General features: G+C 45.4%; 1 protein-coding gene across 8 annotated transcripts in view; it reads right to left on the bottom strand.

Annotated features, from left to right (window-relative positions):
• The window catches only part of SLC67A1 (solute carrier family 67 member 1), a 141,202-nt gene that overhangs the window by 12,357 nt on the left and 102,672 nt on the right, over positions 1 to 26,173 (bottom strand). For 7 of the 8 annotated variants that reach the window (XM_073347278.1, XM_073347274.2, XM_073347279.2 and 4 more), the window contains 2 exons: positions 24,636 to 24,746; positions 20,578 to 20,678 (listed from right to left, as the gene is read on the bottom strand). In XM_073347278.1, coding sequence (XP_073203379.1) covers positions 20,578 to 20,678; positions 24,636 to 24,746 — 212 coding nt within the window. The remainder of the gene's footprint in view (positions 1 to 20,577; positions 20,679 to 24,635; positions 24,747 to 26,173) is intronic. The other variant, XM_078853174.1, reaches the window with a different exon arrangement.

Here is a 26,173-nt window from a genome sequence, read left to right as displayed (position 1 = left end):
TTTGTATTCCAATGATAAAGCTGCACAAATCTGCCAGAAAGATACATGATATCCTCTAGGGTGTGGATTTTCCCATTAAACTGTGTTATTACTAGAACTGGTCAAAACTTTCAAATGAAGTTGTTTTTTTGGGGGGGGAGGGGATGTAAAATGCCTTTTATACCAACATGAACATTTTTACGACATATAATTCATTTTGGTTGAAATTTTTCATTTTGATAAATGTTGCAATTTTTTTCCTAAAATTTTCACTTTGATGGGGGGGAGGAGGAGGAACACACTTGCCTTTCCTTCTCTTCCTGTGTCTTAAAAATATCATAAACATAAAAAATATGTTGCTATGGGTTTTAAAACTGGAAAAAAGTGAGAGAGTTGGTTACTCTCCACCCCGAGTGGGAGGGAAAAAATTTAAACAATTTTTTTCATAAAAAAAATTAAAACTCTCATGAAAAATTTCAAACACAATGAAAAACCGTATCTTTTGACACTTTTCATGATATACTCACCTTTTTCCATCCAGCTCTAGTAATTATGATTTTGTTTTGCATTCTCCCCTCCCCCAAGAGTGAGTAAATACTATAAATATAAATTAGAAATACCAAATAGATCATCTTCCTGATATAGTGCTTCTGAGTGCTCAGTACACTCCTCAGACAGTGTAATAAAGATTTTCATTTCAGGATAGGCATGATAGAAACATCTGTGGAATACTGGAAAAAGTAATGAATTTTTAACAAAAAACTGAAGGGACACTAGCAACAGTTATTCCCAGCCTTTGTCTTGTCTATAACGATTGTAAGCTCTTTGGGGCACAGGTAGTGTCTATACTGAAGCACTACAGCAGCACCACTGCAGTGGTGCAGCTTTGCTGCTGTAGCTTTTTAAGTGTAGACACACCCATACTAAAACGCCTAGGACTATGAGACCTTGATCTTGGCTGGGACCACAAAGCACTACTGGAAGGTAAAGACAGCAACATTCAGTAACTACATTAAAAGAATGTTGAGGTTGCCAAGTCAAGCACTCTAAAGTGAGGAAATACTAAAACTAAGGTTGCCCATGTAACCTTAATTCAGCCCCCTCGTATGTATGCATTATGATACAAGCTTTAATTACATGATCATATGCTATTTTTTCCATAGGGCACCTGTTTCACTGAGTTCACACGATGACCCTTTGCTGGGGATTAATCAGGGTTGGAGACTGTCTGATCCCTGATTCATTTGTTCAGAAGTGAAGAAGGCCAGGACTAACAGGAAGGGAAAGGATGATATCATGGTGAAGGCAGCTGAATGCCTCCTTGAAGAATTTGATTCTCTCTGCTTCTATCTCTGTGATGCTGGGCAAGTCACTTAAACCAAAATTTTCAAAAGTAGCCACTAACTGTATGTTCCTCAATTTCTGGGTGCCCAACATAAGACACCTGGGGCTGGATTTGCAAAATTGCTGAGCACTCACAGCTACAACCGAAGCTGAGCTCGGAACATAAAATCCTATACAAATGCTAAATACTCTGAAAATTCAGGCTCTTGCGCCCAGCCCCACAAAGGTATTTATGGAAGTTAGGAGTCTTTCTGGCTCAGAGCTGTGGTGCACCAAAACTAGTGGACGTTTTTGGTCTTAATCTCTCTATACTTCAGTTCCCCACCTGTAAAGTGGTGATAATAACAGCATCTATTTTCACAAGGGCGTTGAGAAGATAAATTCATTGATGCTTGTGAAGCACTCAGATACTATGGTGAGCGCACCACAGGTATGACCATGAGAAGATTAATTATTGTGTATTCAGTGCCGGGCTTGTTGATGTGCAGTAAATGAAAACTGGATCACCCACTGAATGTGAAAGATAGAAAAAAATATTGAATAACTGGGCTTCACTGAATGAGGCAGAGATCCCGTGGACAAATAATATGTGATCATGTAATTAATGACCTGGCACATTTTGGACGCTACTAGGTCAACTAAAGTGTGTCATGTGAGGTCTCAAATAAAAGCCAGTATCACACTAGTCATCAGGATTATTGCAAAATGCATGTACGGATGTTGTGTAAGGATTTATGTATAGAAACAGAAAATTACATTCTTAAAGTCATTGTCTATGGACCGGTCACCAGCAAAGGTGAAAAACAGGTTTTCTGTCAGACAACAAATGTTAATCTATCCGGCTGTTTACATGTATATTAAGTATTGTATAGTTCACAATGGGTCTCCTCTCGCAAGGCTAAACTGGATGATAATACATACTGTAAAATCTTCAGAGAGAGAATAGTAACAGGAAGAACCAAACTGTGTGGGGGTATGGGTGGCACGTAAACCACCGGCTTGGGGAGGCTAGCCTCCAGCCCCACCCCTTCCACCTGAGGCCCCGCCCCTTTCGTGCCCCTCCCCCCCGGAGCCCAGAGGCGCCCCCGCCCCCACTGCAACTGTTGGCCCCCACCCCAAGCTAGTGCCCCCAGCCCCGGAGCACTGGGGGGTGGGCAGTGCGACCCTAGCCTCCCCAGCCCCGGAGCGCCAGGAGGGCGGGTGGTGCAGCCCCAGCCCAAGCCGGGGCCACCGCACAGGAAGAGCAGCAGAGCTGGAAGCAGGAGTGGGCCTGGGCACAGAGCATGGACTGGGCCACACCTGGCTATTTGGGGAGGCACAGCCTCCCCCAGACTATGATACCCTCTGTCCATAGTGGGGGGGAGGAGGGAGACCCCCCCCATCTTGAGGTGCACATCAAAGATTTGCTCTAGTGTATTTGGAGGACAAAGACGACACCCTGGCATCCTTCACTGAAGAAGTAAATTGCATCCACTTCACGGAAGAGGAGTCTCAGGCAGGCCTGGCTGAAAACACTGGAGAGAACTTTGGATGAGATAAGCTTCTTTGGACAGGAGGGGAACTTGTTAGTAAATGTTAGTCTCTAGGAAACATGTATGTAACCATGTGTTTCCAATCTTCTTACTCTCTTGAATATATGTTTATTGATAATGACCTTATTCTTGCTTTCACTAGAAACATATCTAAGTGCTGTGGTGTTAAGTAAAGTGGTGATCCCAAGTGGAATCTTAGAAGCTGGCATGTGCTGTTCCTCTGGGAGCAGCAGGCCTGGTAATTCTGAGAACGTTCGGTGCGTAAGGGGCTGGGCACTACAGGGAATGCTCCCGAGGACTCAGGGGTTGGTGTGTGCCTATTGCTAATGTGTACAGACAGAGGGAGGCCTGGAAGGCAGGGCTTGTGTTGCCTGAGGCTGGGGGTTTCAGGGAGCTGATCCACAGCAGGCACAGACAAGACTTCCTCACGCTACGGGCAGGTGATGGTGAAGTGCTTCACAACCTGGGCTACCCCTGGGGAGCATCACAGCATTAACTGGCACCCTCAAGCCCAAAGCAGACCATCAAAAAAACTGAAAAGCAGAGAAGACAACAATGGGGGGGAGGGAATAAAAAAGCACATCTGTGATCAGACCCTCAGTTCAGGTAAATCAATGCCTGCACACCTACTTCAGTTTACACCAGCTAATGACCTACGGTGCTCACTCTTTCTCTATCTCACTCTAATATACAGTATAAAATTTTCTCACTAAAAGTTGTCTGGGGCTACTGCGGTCTCTGTCCTTTGGAGCAGCCAGGAACAGGGTTAAGCTGGAGGGAGTGAGCAGAAATACTTATCATACCCTGGCCCTCTCAGCAATGGGAGGATGGGAAAAGTGGTGAAGTAGCCACATCCATTCTAGTTATCAGTAGGAGGAAGGAGGGGGAGAGGCTGATGAGAATATTGTATTGGAGATGCAGTGAGCCACAGAATAAATACTGTGCGGCACCCTAACATTGGCCTGCAATGCTGTGTCAATATATGGGGTGATTGTCAGAATAGCTGGATGGGCCAGCTGAGGTGGGCGCAGTCTGTCAGAGCTACCAGGCAGCTGGGAATTCTCCCAACAAGGCAGCACCACCAAGCAGACTAAAGTTACAGCTTTGATTAGGAACCTTCTTTGGGGTCATCTGGTTAGGCCCTTGCTTGGAGACGCCATTTGATTGGCATGGGCCTATCACAGGACTTTCAGGGAATGACCTCAGTGCTCACCAGCTCAGGCATAGGGATGACTCACTAGAAAGAGGCTGAGGGAGACCAATTACAAAGCATGCTGTGCAATGGCAGGAGGTGGTTAGTGGGGTGATCATAGTGCTACAACCAATTTGTGGCACCATTCAATGGAGGGAGGAGAAGTGGCTGAGTAATGCTTCTCTAGGCGTACCTTTTTAAAAGTGTGCAGTCATTAGCCTTTTGCAACATTCCAGTCTAACTAATCAAATCTCAAGGAGATGCATGCCACGAAGGCCTGTCACTGCTGGATTGGACCTGCAGCTTTGCTGAGTCACAGCTGCTTACCCAACAGGTATTGTAATGAGATCTGGAGTTTGATCTCCAGGTGACTGACTCAGCCACAGTGAGTTTCTAATACAGTATTAGAAATTTGAGCTGCTCACTTTTTCACATTGATCAATGCAAGTCTTAATTTTCTCAGACTGGAACCAAGAGTGCGCCTTTATTTAATTGGGTTACACCATACAAATTCAGCCCATTCCCTGCCTCAGTTTGTCTCTTCCTTATCTCTCTCCTGCTGTGGTGACTGGAGCTAAATGCACAGCAAGAATTAAAAGGCTGTCCTGTCCCAAAGTCTTCCACTAGTATATGGAACCTGGGACATCCCTCACAATGAAAATATGCTACAGGAACTCCTCACTTAAAGTTGTCCCAGTTAACGCTGTTACGTTGCTGATCAATTAGGGCACATGGGGCTCATTTAAAGTTGCACAATGCTCCCTTATAATGCTGTTTGGCAGCTGCCTGCTTTGTCCACTGCTTGCAGGAAGAGCAGCCCATAGGAGCTAGCTGGTGGGGGCTTGGAACCAGGGTGGACCGGCAGCCCCCCATCAGCTCCCCTAAATTCCCTGTGCAGCAGCCACCCAGCAGACTACCAATTGCCGGCAGTTCAGCTGTCCCGCCCCCCCACTGCCATGTGCTGCTCCTGCCCTCTGCCTTGGAGCTGCTCCCAGGAGCCTCCTGCTTGCTGGTGGGGGTGGGGGAGCGCAGGAAGAGAGAGGCTAATGTCAGGGTGTCCCCCTGCCCCCTGCTCTATGGAGATGGGGTAAGCAGGGGTCAGGAGCAGGACTCAGGACGGAGGGAGCGTGCTGGCAGCAGGGGCTGTCTCAACTTGCTGATCTACTTAAAAAGGCAAAAAGAAAAGGAGGACTTGTGGCACCTCAGAGACTAACAAATGTATTTGAGCATAAGCTTTCCTGAGCTACAGCTCACTTCATTGAATGCATTCAGTGGAAAATACAGTGGGGAGATTTATATACACAGAGAACATGAAACAATGGGTGTTACCATACACACTGTAAGGGGAGTGATCACTTAAGGTGAGCTATTACCAGCAGGAGGGGGGGGAACAGGAGGGACGACCTTTTGTAGTGATAATCAAGGTGGGCCATTTCCAGCAGTTGACAAGAATGTCTGAGGAACAGTGGGGGGTGGAGGTCGGGGAAATAAACATGGGGAAATAGTTTTACTTTGTGTAATGACCCATCCACTCCCAGTCTTTATTCAAGCCTAAGTTAATTGTATCCAATTTGCAAATGAATTCCAATTCAGCAGTCTCTCCTTGGAGTCTGCGTGACCAGAGAGATTGAAGTGTTCTGGTCACGCGATTACAGACATGAAAATTGTGATATTACAACAGAAAAACTTCAAATCCAGACTCCAGCGAGAGACTGCTGAATTGGAATTCATTTGCAAATTGGATACAATTAACTTAGGCTTAAATAGAGACTGGGAGTGGATGGGTCATTATGCAAGGTAACCTATTTCCCCTTAAAAAGAAAAGGAGTACTTGTGGCACCTTAGAGACTAACCAATTTATTTGAGCATTTCCCCTTGTTTTCCTAGCACCCCCCCTCCCCAGACGTTCTTGTTAAACCCTGGATTTGTGCTGGAAATGGCCCACCTTGATTATCATACACATTGTAAGGAGAGTGATCACTTTAGATAAGCTATCACCAACAGGAGAGTGGGGGTTTGTTTGGGGGGAGAAAACCTGGATTTGTGCTGGAAATGGCCCACCTTGATTATCATACACATTGTAAGGAGAGTGATCACTTTACATAAGCTATTACCAGCAGGAGAGTGGGGTGGGGGGAGAGAAAACCTTTTGTAGTGATAAACACCCATTTTTTCATGATTTGTGTGTATAAAAACAAACATCTTCTGTATTTTCCACAGTATGCATCCGATGAAGTGAGCTGTAGCTCACAAAAGCTTATGCTCAAATAAATTGGTTAGTCTCTAAGGTGCCACAAGTACTCCTTTTCTTTTTGCGAATACAGACTAACACGGCTGTTACTCTGAAACCTGACTTTATGGCACTGAAAAAGCAGCAGCTGAACGTCAGTATTATTTCAATCTTTGTGTTCTGAACTCCTTCCTTGCATGTAGCCTCTGTTTTAAAGAGCATGCCGTGGGCTGTTTTTCTTGGGCTTATTCTCACCCATATGGTGCTAACCTTTGTCCTTTGAAGTACTGTGAAAAGAGACCTTGCAGAAATCTGGTCTGTCATCAGTGAACAAAAGAGGAAGGAAATAGTTTGCAAGTGAAATTACAAGAGCCGCCCATGGCTGTGTACACATGCCATAGGTGAAACAGCTTTATCTTTTCTTCTTGAAAGACAGATAAGCCGCTGAACCGCCAGTGGAAATATTGATCTGGAAACTCCCAGCAAATACTTTTAAGCAGTGAAATCTCTTTCTAACTTCCATGCTCCATTTGCAATTTAAGTATTTATCCACAGTACAACAGTCATTGGGTGAGAGAGGGAATGACTCTTTAGTCCAGTGGTTAGGGCACCCAGTTGGGAGGTGGGAGACCCAAGGTAGGTGGACACAGCGAGCAGCTGCCCAAAGCAGCATGTCTCAGCACAGGATTACAGACTTGGGCTTGCAGTGCTACAGGCCAGTGCTAAAAATAGCTGTGTAGATATTCAGACTCTGCCTCTTTAGCCCACCCTGCTCCCTAAACTTCAGAGCCTGAGCCTGAATGTCTACCTAGCTTTTATTTTCTTCCATAGCACAAGCCTCACAAGCCCGAGGATGTAGCTCCGGGACTCAGTGCTGCTCACTGTGTAGATGCACCCCCAGAGTCCAGTGCAGAGGTGGGCAAACTACAGCCCGCAGGACCATCCTGCCCGGCCCTTGAGCTCCTGGCCTGGGAGGCTTGCCCCTGGCCCCTCCCCCGCTGTCTCCCCTCCTCCGCAGCCACGCCGCCCTGCGGGCAGCAGGGCTGAGCGCCCTGCTAAGGGGGTGGCAGCAGCACACGTGCGGCAGTGAAAAAATGGGTAGGAGGTCCTGGGGGGCAGTCGGGGGGCAGTCAGGGGACAGGGAGTGGTTGGATGGGGTGGAGGTTCTGGGGCAGCCAGGGGACAGGGAACAGTGGGGGTTGGATAAGGCGTGGGAGTCCTGGGGGGCCTGTCAGGAGGTGGGGGGTCACTCAGGGGATAGGAAGCAGGGGCATTAGAGAGGGGGTTTGCACAAACCCAAACATCTTTTCCCCACCCCTTCTCTGAGGCCCTGCCCCCTGCTCATTCCAGCCCTGCTCCCTCCGTTCCTCGCTTTCCCGCACCCTCACTTTCACCGGGCTGGGGCAGGGGTGTGGGCTCTGGGCTGGGGCAGAGGGGTTTGGAGTGTGGGAGGGGGCTCCAGGCTGAGCCTGAGGCAGAGGGTTGGGGTGCAGGAGGGGGTGCGGACTTTGGGAGGGAGTGTGGGGGGGAGGGGGCTCAGGGCTGGGGCAGGGGTGCAGGGGGTTGAGGCGCAGGAGGAGGTTCGGGGTGTGGGCTCCGGCTCTGTGGCACTTGCCACCATTTCCAGGAGCCACCTGAGGTATGTCCAGCAGCGGTTCCTAGGCTCGAGGTGGCCAGGTGGCACTGCGTGCTGCCCCTGCCTGCAGGCACCTCCCCTGCAGCTCCCATTGGCTATGGTTCCCCATTCCTGGCCAATGGGAGCTGCAGAATCGGAGCTCAGGGCAGGGGAGCAGGCGAGACCCCCTGGCCACACCTGCATCGAGGAGCCGCTGCTGCTGCTGGACATGCCAGCTGCTACCGAGAGCGGCGCGGAGCCAAGGCAGGTAGGGAGCCTGCCTTAGCCCCGCTGCATTGCCGGACTTTTTAGCAGCCTAAAATCTCCCGGATTGGCGTCAGTAGTCTCCAGGAGATCAAGCCCGATTCCGGAAGACTCCTGCCAACTGGGAGGGTTGGCAACCCTAACTATGATGCTCACTGTTGCAACACCTAAGCCTCTTTGTGGATGCCATCCAGAGCATTTAGAAAAAAACAACACAGCCTAAGTATATGTCTACCTTTCCTAAAGACTCACTATCCCCATAGTAACCTGGGCAGGCCTAACTTCTTCATACAGTTTGGTGGTTGCCTACATCTTAGTCTGGTTCCTCTGAACAAATTCTCCTTATTAACTAAACCACTGTGCTCATACAGTAGACATCCCAATAATCAGGTCAACATACAATATACAGAAGTTATTCCAGAACAGCTCCAATTCTGTCAGCAGATCGAGGGGAGAACTGTACAACCACGGATTCATCCACCTGCACTCTACAGAAGATCAGCAGGTACCATGTCATCTATAAAACACTGAACATCCACTGGGTGTACGTGCGACTCATTCACAAACCAGATCAGCAGCCACAGGGCAACAACAAACAAACAAAAAGAGGAAAGTGTGGCTTAGTACAGGCCCTCCGCCCCTTGAATTTCAGGGCCTGTACAAAGCCCTGGGAATGTCGATAAGTAAAGCCTGCTTTTTTACTTTATCAGATGGTCACAACTTCCTGTCACAAACACCTTTTGCTTTGAACCCGCTACTTAATGTTTGTGAGATTGAGGGAAGCATATCAAGATGCTGGGTGGTGGTGGGAAGGTACGCATATTGAGTCCCAAACTGCTGACCATAGCATCTTGCCTGAAAGAATACAGAATATTTTATATTTTGCAAGCTCCAGGGTGTCATTCATCTTTTCTATTGGCTTAAATTCTTCAGATCGGGGAAACTGAAGAACTTCATGTTTGTTTTCTTAAAACCCTCTTTCATCAGGTAGATTTTCTGCAGGCGTACCTGTCTATAATTAAAAACCCAATCCTTTACTCATTTGTTTGTTGCCCAGAAGAGAAAGCTAGAGGGACAGACTGAGAGTATACATAATGTAAATCTTTCCTCCCAGAGACGGTCTCTCGAATAATCCCGTAACAACTTCTTGCTTCCCGAAGCGGTGTAATTGGAGATACAATTTGTTTGACAAGAAGACATAAATTTAGTCAAAGGACCAGTTTGTCTGTATGTGTAAACTCCCCCCCCCCACCCTTTAATTTTAAAATCACATCTGGTGCTTAGATATCAGTTACTTGCCAGCAACTCCAGGTGCTTCATTTGTCTAATCCTCATTCAGCATGTTCAGAGCAGATACAGCATCATGCCCTAGACCAGGGATTCTCAGCCTTTTCCTTTCTGAGCCCCCCCCCACCGCCAACGTGCTCTAAAAACTCCGCAGCCCACCTGTGCTACAACAACTGGTTTTCTGCATATAAAAGCCAGGGCCAACATTAGGGGTAGCAAGCAGGTCAATTGCCCGGGGCCTCATGCCACCGGGGTCACCACAAAGCTACACTGCTCAGGCTTCGGCTTCAGCCCCAGGTGGCGGGGCTCCAAGCCCAGGCTTCAACCCTGTGCGGCAGGACTTTGGTTTCTGCCCTGGGCCCCAGCAAGTCTAATGTTGGCCCTGCTTGGCAGCCGCCCTGAAACCTACTCATGGCCCCCCGGGCGGGGGGGGCTCAGAAAGGAAAGGGTGCCTAACTCAGACCCCTGGCTGAGAACCACTGCCTAGACTTTCTCCATATACTGATGTTTACAACTCTACAGAAAACTGGAGCCTAACATCTTTCCTATCAGGCCAGCTGCAATCAATGGTGCAGTGTAAAATGACTCTCTGGAGAGAAAGGAGATAAAATTTACACCTTCAAGCAAAAATTCTCATAGGAGCCAGGTCTACATTACAAACTTGTGCTGGCATAGCTGTGTCGGTCAGGCACATGACTCATGATAGACACAGCCGTGCCAGCAAAAGCCCCTGCTGTAGATGTAGTTATACCAGCAAAAAAGTGTGCTTTTACTTGTAAAGCTTAATTTGCTTGGTGGGGTGGGGAGAGGGGTGGAATATGCTATGCCAGCATATGCTGGTATAAACTGCATCCCCACTAGAACCACTTTGCCGGTATAGTATAAAGCACTCCTAGTGTAGACATGGGCTCAGTAAATGTACTTTGAAGGAGGTTTTGTTCACATCTTTTCTGTGATGAGACCACTCTGAAATCAGAATAATTTTACACAGTCCTGACTGAGAATGGTTGTGTGTTACTGAAGGCACGCCAAGCCCTTGACTAAACAGCCTACAGTGATCAGCTCTCTATGCCTGCTGTAATATATTGTAGATTTTAGGGAGTCTCCCTGACACTAGCTGAGTAGCGTGGAGGTGGCTGCTTGCAAAACTCTTGACCTCATTTCATTATCTTTGATCAGAAGTTCCCGTTTGGATTTATATTGGCATAACCACAATTAATTACACATCATCAGGATATCACAACTTCCCTATTACTCTAGACCCCTGGATTTCTTCCATTAAGCTACCCGCGCTACTTTCACCTAATTGCCAGACCTCAGCAATTCCAGTTTTGGTCATATCTAGTTCCTGAGGGGCTGCTTCATCTCCTAGTCAAATAATTCTTTGTTTTCATTGCCTTTAAGACACTGCATTCCAGAACCCTCTTCTCATTTTCTGATCTGATTTCACTCTTCCTTTTCCCAGGCCTCAACTTTCTCCCCCTTTCCCCCATCACTTAGCTTTATTTTACAGCTGCACAGCACTTTCCAATATCCTGTGCTATTAACCTGTGATCTTTGCTTAACTGGGAACAGATGTAGCTGAAAATAAATTCTAAGCTGCCATTAAAAAAAAAAGTTAAAACAACCCAACTTACCCTAGCTGTTAGAAACCATGATCCAAAGCCCAGTGAAGCCAGTGGAAAGACTTCTTCAATGGGAGATTGAGCAGGCCTACATAATGCTCTTTATTTGTAGATGTCAAAGTTCTTCACAAAAGAGGGTAAATATCATTACCTTCATTTCACAGGTGGGGCAACTGAAACACAGAACATTTAAGCAGCTTGCCCAAGGTCAAAATGTGGGTCAGTGGCAGAGCTTGGAACAGGACGAAGGTTTCCTCCCGTCCAGTGCCCTATCCACTACTCCACATTACTGAGGTTTTCTGGAGAGGACATTCCTGGGCCAGATCCTCAACTGGTGGAGCATCAAGTTACACCAGCTGAGGTTCTGGCTCTTGTAGCTGGACACCAAGGAAAAGAGGATGAGATAATTTGATACCTTAACTTATTTGTTGAGCCAATTAATGATATACAAGCTTCATGCCAAAGAGGTCTCTCTGATGGGTGTTGCTCTATGAGACATGGAACGTTTCATTTTGATCAGATTGCAAGTACTGGATTGGGGCAGATTCCCTCATTAAGTTTTAGAAGATGCCTTTTTAAAATAAATCTATTTTGTTAACATTTTAAAGAAAAACTCGGAATGAAGATGCACCAGAGCCCTGGGCTATGGATTAAGAAAAGAGGCCCAATACATTAGAGATAATTTAAGATACTATTGTATAGCGAGACAGTTGGATTTAAAAACGTGGCCTGGAAGTGTGGCTTCTTAATAAGGCAAGAGAATCAGTAGTCCTCACAATAGCGTATCACTGAAGACAATGCTGGAATGAGACTTGTTGACCCTAGCCATTTGGCATGTGACCAGCTGTGTTTGTGTAACACTCATCTGACCCATTTACAACAAACACAGTTTGAGTTCAGACTGCTACCTTTCTGCTTTGCAACCGGGGCTGAATTGCACTTGCCTAAGTAGTTTATATCAGTGCATTGTGGGAAAATCATGACAGCTATCCTATAGTGTCTCCGCATGGGAGAGAGTGCCCAGAGGACATTCACCAGCACAACCTGGGCCCATGCACTCTTTGATATTCTACAGCACAGAGAGAGGGGGAAGGAAGGAAGTCTAAGCCAAACTGGTTGCACAGGCTCACATGGTGTTGGGAGGGAATTCCCTTCTCTATGGCAAAAGAAAAGGTGTGCCAAAACAATTGCAAGATGACAGCAGCATACCAGACAATGGTCACTAACCAAGTATGAACCACATGGGACTGTGAGGACACAATCTGTGGTCAGAGCCAATCATGCCACCAACTGGATACAAGCTGCATTAAAACTTACAGTGTAAGGCCTCTGCTGAAGTTTTGTTCATTGGTAAAACAAATATGAGTGACGCTAAGGGGCAAAGTGAGTCAGACCACCACAGGCGAGGGAGGCTCCCTGGCTGCAGTTATACTGCACAAGTTGTGTGTTTGGGGAGCCTGGACTCACAGGGCTGTTGAAGGGATGCACCCCTCTTGCATAGCAGAGAAAATCCGGCACTGCAGAGGCTCCCTGTGAACCAAGGAGCAGCTGAAGATATGACAAGATTCTGATTAAGGCTTTGAATCTACTTACTAAGCGGTAGGGATGGAACGGGGCTAGTACAGTCCTCCCTCTGCCACAGGAGTGCTGCGGGGCTCCATCAGGCTCCAAGGAATAGCTCTGCATCTGCTCTACAACCTTGGAAGGAGGATTCTGTTCTCCCCTGGGCTAAGCACTGGGTCCCTGGATGTGGCCCTATGGGTATGTCTACACACTGTTTTCAGACCTGTGGCAGTGAGTCTGAGAGCCTGGGTCCACAGACTTGGGCTTGTGCTACGGCTCTACAAAGCGCTGTGCAAAGATACGGGCTCAGAGTCTGAAGACCGGGGTGGAGGATGGCTTTCAGAAACCAAGCTCCAGCCTGACCCGTGACTTCAGAGTGCTGGCTACACAGCTATTTTTAGAGCATTAGACCAAACCCCACTAGCCCACCTCTGTAGACCTGGGCTCTGAGACTTGCTGCGACAGGTTTTAAAATACAGTGTCAGCATACCTTAAGTAGGTTCAGAGTAGCAGCCGTGTTAGTCTGTATCCGCAAAAAGAAAAGGAGGACTTGTGGCACCTCAGAGACTAACCAATTTATTTGAGCATAAGCTTTTCGTGAGCTACAGCTCACTTCATCGGATGCATTCATACCCTAAGTGGCCAATGCTGTGATTCAGTGGCACTAAATCCAGTTTGGATCTTTGGATCTGTTCTTTGAAGCAGCATTACAGTATTCAGGGAGGCTCTCATTCATACTGACTAGTTAGCTGTTCACTAACTGCTCTGAAGTCCTGGATGACTAGAAAAAGGCTAATGTAGTGCCCATCTTTAAAAAAGGGAAGGAGGAGGATCCTGGGAACTTCAGGCCAGTCAGTCTCACCTCAGACCCTGGAAAAATCATGGAGCAGGTCCTCAAGGAATCAATTCTGAAGCACTTAGAGGAGAGGAAAGTGATCAGGAACAGTCAGCATGGATTCACCAAGGGCAAGTCATGCCTGACTAATCTAATTGCCTCCTATGACGAAATAACTGGCTCTGTGGATGAGGGGAAAGCAGTGGACGTGTTGTTCTTTGACTTTAGGAAAGCTTTTGACATGGTCTCCCGCAGTATTCTTGCCAGTAAGTTAAAGAAGTATGGGCTGGATGAATGGACGATAAGGTGGATAGAAAGCTGGCTAGATTGTCGGGCTCAACAGGTAGTGATCAATGGCTCCATGTCTAGTTGGCAGCTGGTATCAAGTGGAGTGCCCCAAGGGTCAGTCCTGGGGCCAGTTTTCTTCAATATCTTCATTAATGATCTGGAGGATGGTGTGCATTGCACCCTCAGCAAGTTTGCAGATGACACTAAACTGGGAGGAGAGGTAGATAAGCTGGAGGGTAGGGATAGGATACAGAGGACCCTAGACAAATTGGAGGATTGGGCCAAAAGAAATCTGATGAGGTTCAACAAGGAGAAGTGCAGAGTCCTGCACTTAGGACGGAAGATGCCCATGCACCGCTATAGAATAGGGACCAAATGGCTCGGCAGCAGTTCTGCAGAAAAGGACCGAGGGGTTATAGTGGACGAGAAGCTGGATATGAGTCAACAGTGTGCCCTTGATGCCAAGAAGGCCAATGGCATTTTGGGATATATAAGTAGGGGCATTGCCAGCAGATAGAGGGACTTGATCATTCCCCTCTATTCGACACTGGTGAGGCCTCATCTGGAGTACTGTGTCCAGTTTTGGGCCCCACACTACAAGAAGGATGTGGAAAAACTGGAAAAAGTCCAGCGGAGGGCAACAAAAATGATTAGGGGACTGGAACACATGACTTATGAGGAGAGGCTGAGGGAACTGGGCATGTTTAGTCTGTGGAAGAGAAGAATGAGGGGGGATTTGATAGCTGCTTTCAACTACCTGAAAGGGGGTTCCAAAGAGGATGGCTCTAGACTGTTCTCAGTGGTAGCAGATGACGGAACAAGGAGTAATGGTCTCAAGTTGCAATGCGGGAGGTTTAGGTTGGATATTAGGAAAAACTTTTTCACTAGGAGGGTGGTGAAACACTGGAATGCGTTACCTAGGGAGGTGGTGGAATCTCCTTCCTTAGAAGTTTTTAAGGTCAGGCTTGACAAAGCCCCGGCTGGGATGATTTAATTGGGGATCGGTCCTGCTCTGAGCAGGGGGTTGGACTAGATGACCTCCTGAGGTCCCTTCCAACCCTGATATTCTATGATTCTATGATTCACTTTCACTGTTTGAACAAGCTACCTACACAGAGGTGCTATACGTATTACTTACCAGCTGGTCAGCTTTGTGCTTGTCTAGGAGAACTGGGAATCACACCGTCCAGTTCAAATGCAGATGTACCCTGAGTCGCTCTTCATTGCTCTTTTAGAGATAGGCAACAAGAGAAATATTTTCTGCCAAATATCCTCCCCCTAGATTGACACAAGGCTATTTTTAAATCTCCTTTCCTAATGCTTTAGGCCAGTGCTTGAACTGGATGAGTGATGCCAAGAAAGGGGGGGGGGGTATTTATTTATGCCTCCACTTCTCACTTGCTGCAGGCTAAAAAAGGGAGAAATGTTCGAAGAAAAAAAAAAAGACAGCATAAACAGTTGGAGTATAATATCTTGAGGTAGGGGGAGGGGAAGGAAGAGGACCCTATCAGTTTTTGAAAGGATTGGGGGCAATAACCATCACTCCCTGTGGGAGGTGATGGTGGGGGGCAGAACCATCATTTTTGTATGGAGGAAAAATATCAGTATTGCCAACCACCAGGATTCAAAAACCAGGGGTCACACCTCTAAAGTCATGAGATTTGCTTAAAAACCTTGAGTTTAACATTAATTCTTTTTATTTGCCTTCCAGATTTTGAGCCATGGGGGATCATATTTTGAAACTTTTCACTGCAGCCAGGGTATTCTGGTGGCATTGTGGGAATATTGGCCACCGCAGGCTCTGCAGACCCAGGTTCTAAGTCCCAGGTCCTTACAGGACTATATTTTAGGGACTGAGCGGCTAGGCAGCAGTTCTGCAGAAAAGGACCTAGGGGTTACAGTGGATGAGAAGCTGGATATGAGTCAACAGTGTGCCCTTGTTGCCAAGAAGGCTAACAGCATTTTGGGCTGTATCAGTAGGAACGTTGCCAGCAGATCAAGGGACGTGATCTTTCCCCTCTATTCGGCATTGGTGAGGCCTCATCTGGAGTACTGTGTCCAGTTTTGGGCTCCACACTACAAGAAGGATGTGGAAAAATTGGAAAGAGTCCAGTGGTGCGCAACAAAAATGATTAGGGGGTTGGAGCACATGACTTATGAGGAGAGGCTGAGGGAACTGGGATTATTTAGTTTGCAAAAGAGAAGTGTAAGCAGAGTCAGAATGAGCTCCACCCTGACATCTGGTGGTGAAGTGTGGCAAGTTGTGGAAAAGAACTTCAGGGGCTGATCTCATTTGCATAGGCACACCCACCCCGCCTAGAATGAGGCCATAGCTGCCCAAATGGTCACTTTGGCTGCTGTGGGATCCCCAGTGTCTCTGTTATTGGGGCAGGAAGAATAAATTGTTATTACCCTGATTATGGGAATCAAGGACAGTGGAACTGTACTTGGCCTTTTGTTATGATGGAGGGACTCGCCATCAACGAAGTAGCACTCGCTAGGCAAGGGACATGGGTTCCAAAACTCTGTGAATTGAGAGAGGCTGGGGACAGGCATTAATACTTGGTGGCATGGTGAGGGCCTTACATGCTAATTGCACTTCCTCCTCTCTCCACTGTGGAATATCAGAGCTAATTTTGATTCCATTAGGAGTCTAGTTACAGGCTGCTGAGCTGAATTCACTTTGGGCTAATGGTGCATCAGCACTGAGGCTCCCCTACTACAAGATGAAATCACAAAAGAGCTAAACTTACTAAGAGCTGAAATCACTGAGTGTTGTATTAAGTAGTGAGGGAGCCTGAAGATATATGGTGGAGCAGTTTGCGGGGCGGCTGGCAGAGCCGAGTATTGCAGTTTGCAGGATGGCAAGCAGAGTGGCTGGTGGAGCAGAGCAGTTTGTTGGATGCCTAGAGCAGCTCATGGGGCAGCTGGCAGAGCAGCGCCCCATGGAGAGGTGGGACCATCAGCTTTGGACCATGTAAGGTGCCCCTTAACCCCTGCCCCCCCTCCCCCCCACCTCCACCCAGGTTGGGAGGTAAAACCCTGCAGATAAACTTTCGAACTCTGGGGCTGCCCTGACCAGGGACAGAGACTTTTAGGTCGTGAGACTTTTGGGACTTTGGGTTGCTGGACTCTAGAACCAAAGGGAAAGGACATGCCCCAATTGCTCATGGGTTGTGTTATGAATCCTGTTGGTGGTGTTTCCCCAACATAATGCCACATTGTTTCTCTCTGTTATTAAAAGGCTTTTTGCTACACTCAGAATATGTGCTTGCGAGAGGGGAAGTATTGCCTCTTGGAGGCGCCCAGCGGGAGTGGTATATATTTGTCCCAGGTCACTGGGTGGGGGCTCAAGCCGGTTTTGCATTGTGTTATTGGAATGGAACCCCTAGATACTGAACCCAGCCCTTGTTGCTGCCAACTCTGACAGGCAGAAGGGTTACAGAAGAATGAGGGGGGGATTTGATAGCTGCTTTCAACTACCTGAAAGGGGGGTTCCAAAGAGGATGTATCTAGACTGTTCTCAATGGTACCAGATGACAGAAGAAGGAGTAATGGTCTCAAGTTGCAGTGGGGGAGGTTTAGGTTGGGGTTACCTAGGAAGGTAGTGGAATCTCCTTCCTTAGGAGTTTTTAAGGACAAAGCCCTGGCTGGGATTATTTAGTTGGGGATTGGTCCTGCTTTGAGCAGGGGGTTGGACTAGATGACCTCCTGAGGTCCCTTCCAACCCTCATATTCTATGAAAGCTAGGAACTACTTTAAAAAAACCCTGTAACCCTGAGATTCTTCTGCAATCACAAGACTCCAAGAGCCGAGGCTTTAAGAAAGGCCTCAGATATCACAAGGCTCACAATAAAATTGCAAGAACTGGTAATGCTGTATCTGATTGCATTTTGGGGGCTGGGTGGGTGGATAAGGGCCATACCATCACTTGCTTCCCTCCCGCAAATCTGCACCCTTCTCTTGCCCCTGCGTGTGTGGAATGTGTGCTAAGAACACAGCAAACCACAAATGCTGTTCTCTTCCCAGTAAACCAGCTGCTTTATTGTTTCTGAGACACAATGGGGGGGTGTGTTTGGCTTTCCTTATAACTAAACCATTTTGTTTTGAATATACACAGAGAGATTTAAAGTAAACGCTGCTTGATTTCCGTCCCCCCCGCCATTCATTTCTGTGATATCAGCATCTACCTTTCTACTCTATCCCTTGAAAATGAACAAATCACAGGTCCATAGATCCTACATATGGGATAAAAGGGAGTCTCCTGCATCATCTTTAATCTGCAGAGCTCCTCAAAGCAAGTTAGACAGACATTTTATAGAGAGCAAAATAAGGAAATGAGAAATCTACTCTGTAGCTGAGGATCAAACCGATGTGGTTTACTGAAAAGTACATTACATTTGTTATGAATAAAGCTTTAATTTACTCAGTGAAGTAGGAAGTCCGTTCAGCAGTTATTCATCAGCATTCATTCATTTAGAGAGGTGGAATTCACTTGCACCTTAATCACACACATATGCCTACAGTATCAACCAACATTATACCACAGAAACAAATATATCTGAAATGCCAAACTAAAGAAAGGTGCAGGTACACAAACAAAAGGGCTCTGCTGGACAGACAGCACACCTGGAATAAACTCAGTAGAAAGTAATTAAAAAATTAACTCCATTATGGCCACTGTCTACATCAGATACCTTTGGACTGGTTTATTTAAAGACCTGATCTGAAGAGAAAACACAATTCTTGCTAAATATCAGCATATTTTAGGCCAGATTCTCAGGTGGTAGAGCTACACAGGTTTACATCAGCTTAAGATTTGGTCCCACTTATCTAAAACTTGTAAAAGTGAGCTACAAAGTAAAAAAATAAAACGTGAGCTGTTCCTAGATTTATGAACAGGATTCTTTTACTAATCAGGATGGTGGAGGAGTAGGGTTGGGAAAGCACAGGAATTAGTTTTAACATTATTTTCTTGCTTCCCTAGAGAATTTTCCTGGTGCTTTTGGCTCAATGCCAATAACCCACAATGGGACATCACAAAAAAATGAAGTCTCACTGCAGCCCACAAACCCCATGGTATTTGTGATGTACAGAATGATGCATTCAAGGATACATTCAATGAAGCAGCATAGTTCCATTTCATGGATGGGAAAATAATTACCAAAAAGGCTGATTAAACATAATTTCAGTTAAAAAAATTAAGGTCTGCAAATACTTATTGGGTATAGAGTTTACTAATTGACATGGTCTTATTGGCTTTGGTGGGACTATGCCTGATTATTAAGCACTATAGCCAGCAGTAATTATTTGCAGGACCAGATCCTTGGTTAGCATAAAAATCCAATTATTATCAGGATTAGAAATACAGTGCCACCTAAAGACCCCAACCAAGACTGTAGCCCAATTATCATAAGGACCATGTAGACACACAGTGATAGACAGTCCTCGCTGCCAAAGGACTTGCAATCTAAATAGACAAAAGAACTATCATGGCTATTTTACACTACCACCATTTTACAGATAGGGAAACTGAGGCACAGAGCAATTAAGTTACTTCTCCAAAGTCCCACACGAACGGTGTGGCACAGGCAGGAATTGAACTCTGATTTCCTAAGCCCCAGTTCAATGCTTTAACCCCAAGATGATAATTTAGGGTAGAACTTAACTCTCATTTTTACCTATAAACTAACTGTTGACATTTCTGCAGTTGCTTAAGTCTCTTCCTCTTTTCTGAGAAAACTTTGGGACAGTACAGTACCATTTGATTTTGTCCCCTTTACCAACTGGCATAGCTGAATTTTCCCACTTCTTCACTCCCCTCTCCTACTGGCTGTATTCCCTTGACAAGTTCTCCCTCATTACAGGGTTTGTAATGCACTAGTCAGTCATGCTCATTTCCACAGAGTAGATAGGGTTCCTCTCTCAGTATTCAAGGCCCCTATAAAAATACTGGGTCAGATCATCCACTGGCGTAAGCTGGCAGAGCTCTGCTGAAGTAAATGGAGCTCCGCCAATTTATACAAGCTAAGGGTGTGGCCCATCGAGTTTAGAGCAAGAGCTACACTTTTGCTGTAGGACAATATGTCAGTTCAACACTATGGCCTAAAACTCCATGACAAAAGTCGCCAAGTGGAAGAATATTTTCTAGAGACACTCCATTCTCGACAACTATCGGAAAGTGTGGAAGAAATGCTTATTTATAATTATTTTCTAGGTTCCAGACAAATGATCTAGTCAGTGCCCTCCACAGCCAAGAATTACATTTCACAAGTATTACCCAAAATGGCTTTAATGGTAACCCTCTGCCTGAAGCACTCTGAATGTACTGCACCAGAAAAGGTGATGAAGTGCATGATTAGATACTAGCAGGTGGGACTTTCTTCCGCTCACTTCCTGGAGCTTTTGCAGGTCTTGGCAAAGTCTTGCCTGCTATTGGCTGTGTGTCTTAGGGCCAGCCTACACTAGAAGCGCTATATCAGCGCAGCTGCACCAGTGACGCTCTATGCCGATGGGAGAGCGCTCTCCCGTCAGCATCATTACTCCACGTTCACTAAAGGTGGATGCTATGTTGGCAGGAAAGCATCTCCTGCCAACATAGCATCAGTGTGGACAGCGCTTAGGTCGCTGTAACTGGCGTTGCTCAGAGGGGGTGTCTTTTTCCATACCCCCGAGTAACATACGTTATATCAACATAAGTGATAGCGTAGACCTGCCCGTATGCGCTAATTGAATCTAGCTAAAAACTGGAGGTTCTCCGGAGAGCACTTGGCTGCTACATGACAGATACACCAGGTCTGATTATATTGTCACGTCCACTTACCATTTGAAGGACACCAAAATATGACATCAGATATCCAGTCTGTGCTGCCTCTAGCCCAAAGAAATTCATAGAGATGATGGAAAACATAATCAGGAACAAACCTACAGAGTGTATTAAAAAGAAAATATCTTTAAGGGGTTTCGGAATATATTTATAGGGCAAGTAAAGGGCCAGACCCTGCTTAGTTACCATTGATGGTAGACAGTGGAGTTGCTCTGCATTAACGCTGAATGCAGACAAGCAGACAAATATACTTGGGGTTTTTAAAAAAAAATCTTTAACCAGTTCAACTATTACCTTTAAAAATATAACACTGAGGAAGTTAGATATAACCATGCTGATTAGTGGAAGCAGTTCGCATGGTTTTATTAGGCCAGACATGCTAACCTTTAGGATAGCACAAGAAAAACATTTTTTGTTCAGGCAAGATTGTAACCAGGGGATAATTCCTTATTCCTTTTGCCGAACTTCAGATTTTCACCATTGGATTTGGCGTCCCAGAAACAGTCTAGGGACAGGAGATTAAATACAGTGGTTTCACTGTGCACAGGGCGAATGACTTAATTGGCAGGGGAGTTTGTCTCTCATGCATCTCTAATGTTGTCAGCACAGAGAGGCAGTCAAAGAAGCATGGATGGCCTCAGGCCACAGTGGGCCTGCTTTTCATTTACTGTATTTTACACACACACACACACACACACACACACACACACACACACACACACAACTCACTAACCCAGCTACAGCAGAAGGATTTTGCCCACATTTCCTGTGACGCTGAGAAGGATTATAATTATCTGTCTATAATGCTGTATACTCACAGGGGTTCATTTTGTCCACCTGTTACAAGCATACAACTAGATTATTTTCACTTGTAGCTTTAGAGGCATTTAGACAGGGAAATATATTTTTCAATGGAAGTCCACAAAAAGGAGACGCTAACTAAAGGCTATTTTGTACAGAGCATACTGTCACACATATTAGACCTCAGTGGGTGTAAATCAGTGGAACTACACCAATTCACTACAAATAAACATCTGGCCTATTGACCACATCAGTTCATAACTTTTCCAGTGCACTGTCTTGGCTGACCAACAGAACTAAGATGGCTGCTGAAGTTCCATCCACTGTCCACCTTGCACTGCTTGCGATGTAAAGCTAGACAGTATATTTAACAGCTATTGGCTAGCATTATGGGTGGGGAGAGAGGTGTGTTCACTATGGCCAGAATTTTCAGCGGAGCTGAGCACTACAGTCAGGGCCAGACTTCCAGAAGACATTTTTTAAAACTTAAAAAACTGACCTTTATTTAGGTGCCTACATGGGAGCTGAACTGCTTTGAAAATCTGGATGTAATGACCTAGAGCTAAATTTTCAAAGGTATTTAGGTGCCTAAACATGCAGATAGGCAAACAGTGGGATTTTCAATAAGTGCTGTAGTCCCTTTGATTTCAATGGGAGTTAGGTGCCCAGGTGCTTTGCAAAATCCTACCGGAGCCTATCTGCATGCTTAGGCACCAAAATATCTTTGAAAATCTGGACCCTAAGACACTTTTGAACATTTTACCCTTGATCTGTTTTGCTTTCTCTCTCTTTTACATACTCCATTTTAATGGGGCATTCCCTCCCCCCTTCCCCCCCCACTTAAGTTGAGAATGAAGCACTGTCATGTAGTAAAATACCCCATCTTGTTCTTAGACTGGCAGATAGTCCCACTATTAGAGGTACCCAAACTATATCAGCCTATCTGTCCATCACCGCCCTGCCTTAAATTTACCTTACTTAGGAAGGTACTTATGATCCCACACAAGTTAATTTTAGTGAGTAACCACTGCCAACTTGCCTCTATATACATTAGAAACTTGTTTACAATGTAAATAGAAGCAGGTCTGTAATTTAGATGAATTAACTAATATAATTATATGGTTGCAGAAGTGAGATGAAGGTAAATGAGAGTTTAGCCTCAAGCAGTGAGGTGTGAATAAGTGGACAACAGCCAAATCGCCTCAGGCTGTAATCACCTGGTCAGTAACTTGATGCGAGACCTGAAAAGTGAAGTCACGTGTTGCTAGAGATTTAATAGGTAGAGCTCTTCTGTGTCAACCAGCTACTTTCCCAGTGTGGCACTGTGCTTCTGGAGGGACAGTTTTTCCGATGAAACATAAGATGGGATCCTGGCCACTCAGGATTGTTAAAAGTTTCCATGACATTTTTTTTAAGTGTTAGAATATTAGCCACTGTGTCCTGTCCAAATCCCATCTTAATTCATTATATTTTGCCTACTTAACATTTCCCCTTTAGTTTTTGAATAGCATTGTTATTCTTTGTTTTCCCCTGTAAATATGGTACATTGCTGCTTGTTCCACCCTATGGGATGATGCATTTTGGCAGTGGGTGACTAATACCGAGATATAAAGTGCATCTGGGGATTCTTTTGGAAGAAAGCTGCTAAATGTGGTACATATGAGCCATTATGTTGCAGATTGTACAGAATTATAGCCTCAGGGTCACACAGTGACATTTTAAAAGTTAAAAATAATACCATGAGCCAACACCTTGAAATTAGGAATCCCCTTAAAAATATCACTTTACAATCCTGCCTGTTTTGTAAAACAGATTAATTCTATGAATTTTCCATTAGGCGAGTGTAGTTAAAGGCAAGTAATATTTTTGGAAGAGTTAAGGGAATTGCATTTTTCCTTTGGCCTTACTTGCATACCGTTCTTTTCTCCAGTGGGTTTTCTTTGGACAGGGGTGTTAAGTTGCACAGAACTCAGCATCTCCAGTCAATGCCAAGTGCGTGCAAAAAGAGAAATGCAGAAACCCCTTACTTAGAAATCCTTCACAGATTCCTGTAGAAGACAGTGAGTCTTGTTTCTTACATTACCAGGACACTTTCCAGGGAATAGTAAAAACATTTTATCAAGCCCAGACAGGCTGAAATGCCATCTCTGTCTTTCAGCCACTCCTAGTAATTCTGCTTTGATATGCAAGTTAAGTTTAATGTTACTTAGACATCAAGAATCATTTTTAAAAGGGCCGCCTCCTTTTTTGAGAGTTTGCAAAAGTTGTGCACACATCCACCTAACACAGTTCCTGTGTTCATAAACTGGCACTTTCCCAAAGTCTTTCGGCACACAAAAGTGAAGCCTTGAAATTGCGTGGTCCAGAGGGATGGTACTGATCATTTGCACACTTAGCAAAAAGAACCCTCAAGAGTCTCCAAGTGAAAAAGGCACACCAGATTATTCAATTCATCACTTCCTGAGTTCCGGGTCTGTCCCCTTCAAAAGATTGTGACCACTGCTTTAGATTCTGACCCTCTCCTTACATCTCAAGTAGTAGGGTGAGCAGATTCTTTGTACTTGCACAGCAGCTTCCTGACACAACATATGGGAGGAGAAAGGGTTGTACCATTCAGTGAGGAGGGGGAATATACATTAATAAACAGCACAGACAACAGTAGGGGAAGTCATAAGAGCTGTCAGTTCCCCTATACGTATGTATAAATGAATGCAGCCAGTCATGAATGAATTCTGCTGGTCCAGCAATCTCTCTTCTCATTGTTGAAAATGTATCTTTATTTTCTTATTATTTTATTTGTATTGCAGCAATGTCTAGAGGCCACAGCTGAGATCAGAGTCCCATTGTGCTAGGTGCTGCACAAACAGTCTAGCCCAGTCTCTGAGCTGAAGAACTTAGACTAAATAGACAAAACAAACAAAGGATGGGAGAGAGAAAGTTTCCTTATCCTCATTTTACAGATGGGGAAGTGAGGTAGAGATAATACATGATTTGCCCAAGGTCACACAGAAAACCCGTGGCAGGAAATTTGTTATAAATTCAACTTCAGATTTGGACCCTATATAACTGTGAGTGGCCTGTGTTGGAATATGCAATGCTGAATATGGAATAGCTCCAGCAGAAAAAAAAATAGTCCTGCTTCCTTTCTCCTTCATCAATGACCAAATATAAAGGGCTTTCAGATACACATGAAAAGCAAATCTACTGGCTTTATACTTGTCATTTTAAATACTGCGATGATCACAGAGAATTACCTGTAGGGAGTCCGGAAAGGACCTTGATTAAGAACACTTCCTTTACTCCCGGAAGCTTCAGCAGGCGTAGGATTTCCTTGAGACTAAACACACTGCTGGAATGCGATGTGCCTATGAAAATGACAGACAGAATAACAGTCTATTTACAAGGACAAGAAGCAGGAAACAAGAAACGATACATCATCTTATTACACTCACAACCAACTCTCTACAGGGAAAATTTCTTCCTTCTTCTCTGCATCATGGTTCTCCATTGCCTGTTTGGGTTTGGTTCTATGTGCATGGAACCCCACTAGCATCAGGGCGACGTTGGTGTGCAGAGCAAAAGCAGAATATCCAATAGACATCTGCAGTGTGGGTCAGTGACAGGCAGAGCTGATTGGAGAGGACAATGCTGCATATGATTCAAAAACTTATAGCTTTCCCTTTTAGCATTCCCTCCAGCCCTTATAATTGGTCACATGGTGGGACATTCTCATGACATTTCCACCTTCTCACCTGTCCCAAATCTTTTTTTATTTTAGCTTCACACAGATTTTCCAAATTGTATCACAACTGGTACAACTTGGAAAATGTGTGTGAAGACTGCACATAGAACCAAAGTCTGAAAGACGGTGCACCATAAAATACCACACAGAAATAAATGACAAGGTCTGACACCTTTAAAGAAAAGATAACCCAAGCCAGATCTTCAGCTCGTATAAAATCAGCCTTAAGCCATCAAAGTCACTGATTTATAGCAACTGAAACTCCACCCTTGACACTACTGGCCAAGATGCTGTCCACTCTATAATCCACCATGCACAGAACTCCCATTCCAGCCAAGGGGAGTTGCGAGTGTGGAGGTCTTGCACATTGGGCCTTTTATGCACAATAATCCCCTTGCTAGAGTCACCTATGTACAGTGGGGAATCGGTGCTCAGGATGGGGCTTCAGGCTGCGCTGTAAATATTCTTGGTTTTGTGGCCTTCGTGTTATCTGAAGAGTTTACTGGAATGTAATCCATATGGTTGAAATTGTTGTTTTTGCATTAGTGGGTTTTAAAAAAAAACCTCTGAAAAGAGTTTCTGTGATTTGGCACAGCGGACTAGTGAATGCATAGGACTGGGCATTAAGTAGAGAAAACTAAGTTTAACGGGGTAGTAGAGGCTGGGTGTATGTCAGTGGAGAATTGAGCACTTCTGTAAACAAACTGGGTTGCAACTGTTACAGCTATGGCAATTTCCTGCAATATCCTGGACAAACCTTACTGGATTAAGTGAAACCTTATTGAATTACGTTTAAGTATCTTAGAAGTTCATTGCAGTCACGAGTGCAAATGTTTATGTATAATTGTGGGATTGTATGCCATATCTCTAGGGGGGAAACATGAATACTGTAAACCCTAAGAAGTGTTATGAGCTTCAAAGGACTCTTTAAAACAGGGGCAGGCAAAATTTTTGGCCTGAGGGCCACATCTGGGTATGAAAATTGTATGGCAGGCCATGAATGTTCATGAAATTAGGGTTGGGGTGCAGGAGGGGGTGAGGGCTCTGGTT

Source organism: Lepidochelys kempii, chromosome 6, assembly GCF_965140285.1.
Source record: "Lepidochelys kempii isolate rLepKem1 chromosome 6, rLepKem1.hap1, whole genome shotgun sequence".
Classification (NCBI taxonomy): domain Eukaryota; kingdom Metazoa; phylum Chordata; order Testudines; family Cheloniidae; genus Lepidochelys; species Lepidochelys kempii.
The sequence above is the reverse complement of the archived record's forward strand: the minus strand, read 5'-3'. Positions and strand labels throughout refer to the sequence as shown.